Source organism: Rhincodon typus, chromosome 43 (genome assembly GCF_021869965.1).
Source record: "Rhincodon typus isolate 14 chromosome 43, sRhiTyp1.1, whole genome shotgun sequence".
Lineage (NCBI taxonomy): Eukaryota > Metazoa > Chordata > Chondrichthyes > Orectolobiformes > Rhincodontidae > Rhincodon > Rhincodon typus.
The window spans coordinates 8255138-8258317 of record NC_063374.1 but is presented as its reverse complement, the minus strand read 5'-3'; the positions used below and the strand labels follow the sequence as shown (position 1 = coordinate 8258317).

Here is a 3180-nt window from a genome sequence, read left to right as displayed (position 1 = left end):
ATAGTGTCCAGGGATGTATGGGTTAGATGGGGGATAGGTCTGGATAGGATGCTCTGAGGGTCAGTGTGGCCTCCTGGGGCTGAAGGGCCTGTTTCCACACTGTAGGGATTCTATTCTTTAAATTGCCCATTGTGTGCAAGTGGGTGAGCTATGGGAAATGCAGGGATTGGGTGGGATGCTCTTTGGAGAGTCAGTGTGGACTCGATGGGCTGAATGGCCTTCCTCCACACTGAGGGGATTCTATTCTATTCTAGTAATGGTGTGCGGAGTCTGAAGTACAGTGGAGTTTGTCTTAACCGGCACAAATTATATGCTTCCAGTGCTGTGATGCCTGAGTATTTACGCAGTAAATAAAGCATAACAGTGATGTGTATACCCCTGTGCATTACATTTCTGTAACTTACTGTTGATTTTAGGAGGCGTTTAGATGATTTACAGAGATTTTTCAAGGGACATTGTTGTCTCGAATTTTCGCTTAGTCAGGGTTGACTGCGGTTATACAGAATATTCGACCAAGGGCTATATTCCAGGCTCTTTAGGTGCCAGCTAATGAAGAGTTTGCTGTACAGCACACCACAGGTTCCCCTTCGTATATGCTACCTATTACATCCTGGTCAAATGCAATTTCCCTTTCACACAATCGCATTGAAACTGCCTGATCCGATTGAGCTTTTGCGATAACCTCCTCAATGATACCACTGGAGAGGGAATTTGCAGGTGGTCTAAGTATCAAGCCTCTGCCACTTTCATCTTTCAGGTGTAGGCAGAGAGTAGCACAGCGCTGATGTGCTGCAAGATTAAAAGCATCAAAACCAGAGGATTGCACACAACATCAAGCAGGAGAAATTAAAACCACACGCAAAATTTAAATCGAAAGAACTGCTGTGAATCAGAAATAAAAAAGAGATCGCTAGAGAAGCTCAGCAGGGCTGGCAGCTTCTGTGCAGAGCAATCAGAGTTTAACGTTTCGGGATCGAGAGACCCTTCCTCATAACTCTGAGGAAGGCTCACTCGACCCAAAACGTTAACTCTGATTTCTTTCCACAGATGTTGCCAGACCTGCTGAGCTTTTCCAGCAACTTCTGTTTTCTTTTTGTTTGCAAAGATTTGATGTCAGAGAAGGTCCAAACAGAATTCAGGATTGGACATCTCGGAGAAAACACTTTTTAAGATATGCGATTTTTTTCAAAAATTAGCTCCCCAGATGAACAATTAAATACACTATTGCATTAGTTCAGTCCTATAGAAGATTAGAAGGTGTAATCAAAGAAGCCATGGTGGGTTACTGTAGTGTGTGGTGTATGTGGTACACACTGTTGCGACTGCGCGTTAGTTGTGGAGGGAACGAATGTTGATGGTGGGATGGGGTGATGATCAAGCGAGCTGGACGGTGTCGACCTTCTTGAGTGTCGTTGGAGCTGCAACCATCCAGGGCAAGTTGGCGGGCAGGGAGTAAGTCGGGGTGGAGGGGGGAGGTATTCCATCACACTCCTAACTTGTAGAAGGTAGACAGGCTTTGGGGAGTCAGGAGGTGAGTTGCACACCATGAAATTCCCAATCTCCTGTAGCCGCGAGGGAGCAGAGGCGGATATGGAGCTGAAACCACAATCAGGTTGGCCATGGTGTTATTTGATGATGCAGCACGCTCGAGGGGCCGAATGGCCTGTTCTGATTTCGGACGCCTCAGATTTCTGATGGCACCTCACCGTCTAGGCCTCGTCCTCTTGACGTTGACTGGAATGTCCCTTCTTATCTAGGCGGAGATTCCAAACGGGTTTACAAAGTGTGGTATAAGCCACTTGTGTGGTTCTGGATCCTGATCGGTCTCGCTTATTTCGCTGCTATCCTCTCGATGATTGGAGACTGGCTCAGGGTTCTGTCCAGGAGGACCCGAGCGGAGGTGAGCATTTCCATGATTACCCTGGTATAGAACATAGAACATTACAGCGCAGTACAGGCCCTTCGGCCCTCGATGTTGCGCCGACCTGTGAAACCAATCTGAAGCCCATCTAACCTAAACTATTCTGTTCTAAACTATTCTATAGGCCACCATGGATTCACCATCTCACACCCCTAGCCCCCCACCCCCCCTCCACACCACCCTTCCTCCCCCCTCCCCACCCCCGACGAAGGGGTCCCAACTCTCAGGTAACTGTCGCACTCCCAGCACGGCCAACTGACCGTGCTCCCCCCGCCACCCCAACAATCACGCACAATACCTCGAGGCGCAGTCGGATATTTGCCCACGGTAGGCATCATACTCACCACCCTCCTCACCCCACCTCCCAGGAGCCCGATTGGAAGGGAGGGCAGTGGAGAACATTGCTGTTTCTCCGTCCCTCGAGGAAGGACCGCCAACCTCCCCCTGCACCCCACCTCCCCCCTCTGCACTCCAAGCCCCCCCTCCCCTCCCCAAATTCGAGGGGACTGGGGGCACTGAACGCAACACTGGAGAGGCGGGGTTTCTAACGGGACGGTCCATCCCTCTTTCTGTCTCCCCCCTGCAAGAGGAGGGAGGAGCCTAATATCGGGAGAGATGTATTTTGGGGCTGGGGAGTGGGGTTGGTGGGAGGGGTGGGGGATGTTGGTGGAGGGGCGGGGTGGGTGTTATGGGTGAGGGTGGGAACAGAGAGGGTTGGTAGACTGGATGTCATCGAAAAGGAAAGGGTGGGGGTTTAAAGATGGGGGGTGGGTGCGACGCCCCACCCAGTCAAATAGCTCAGCCTCTCTCTTTTCCCGCCCAGATGGGAGGCCTGACGACGCAGGCGGCCAACTGGACGGCCAACCTCACCACGGAGATCAAAGTGACTCGCCAGCGCCTCAGCCTGGAGATTCACGACAAGGCGCAGCGCGGAGGTGTGGCCCTCGTTCAGAAGGCCTCGCCCGAGGCCCAGGGCTCTCCCCGTCTGGATCCTGGCCCCAGGGGGTGGGAGGAAGCAGAGGCGGAGGACGAGGACTCGAGGCCTTTCGATTTCCTGGGTGAGGACCTGGCCTTCATCGACGCCGAGGAGTCGGATCGCCTCTCGGGGAGGCCGTCCCCGGTTCCTGCTGTGCACCGTGCCAAATGCAGGGGGCACCACAAGCAGCCGAGGAGAGCCAACGGCTACCTGGGGCGACAGGAACACCCCTCGCAGACCAGAGACACAGGGGACAACATCTGACTCATCGGGGGTGGGGAGG

General features: G+C 53.0%; 1 protein-coding gene across 1 annotated transcript; it reads left to right on the top strand.

The window, feature by feature from the left end:
• Nucleotides 1-1545: 1545 nt before the first annotated feature.
• Nucleotides 1546-3161, top strand: LOC125487661 (potassium channel subfamily K member 4-like). The gene is made up of 3 exons (XM_048619637.1): nt 1546-1612; nt 1758-1900; nt 2745-3161. Exons 1-3 carry the CDS (start codon nt 1546-1548, stop codon nt 3159-3161), a joined length of 627 nt encoding a protein of 208 aa, XP_048475594.1.
• Nucleotides 3162-3180: the final 19 nt, after the last annotated feature.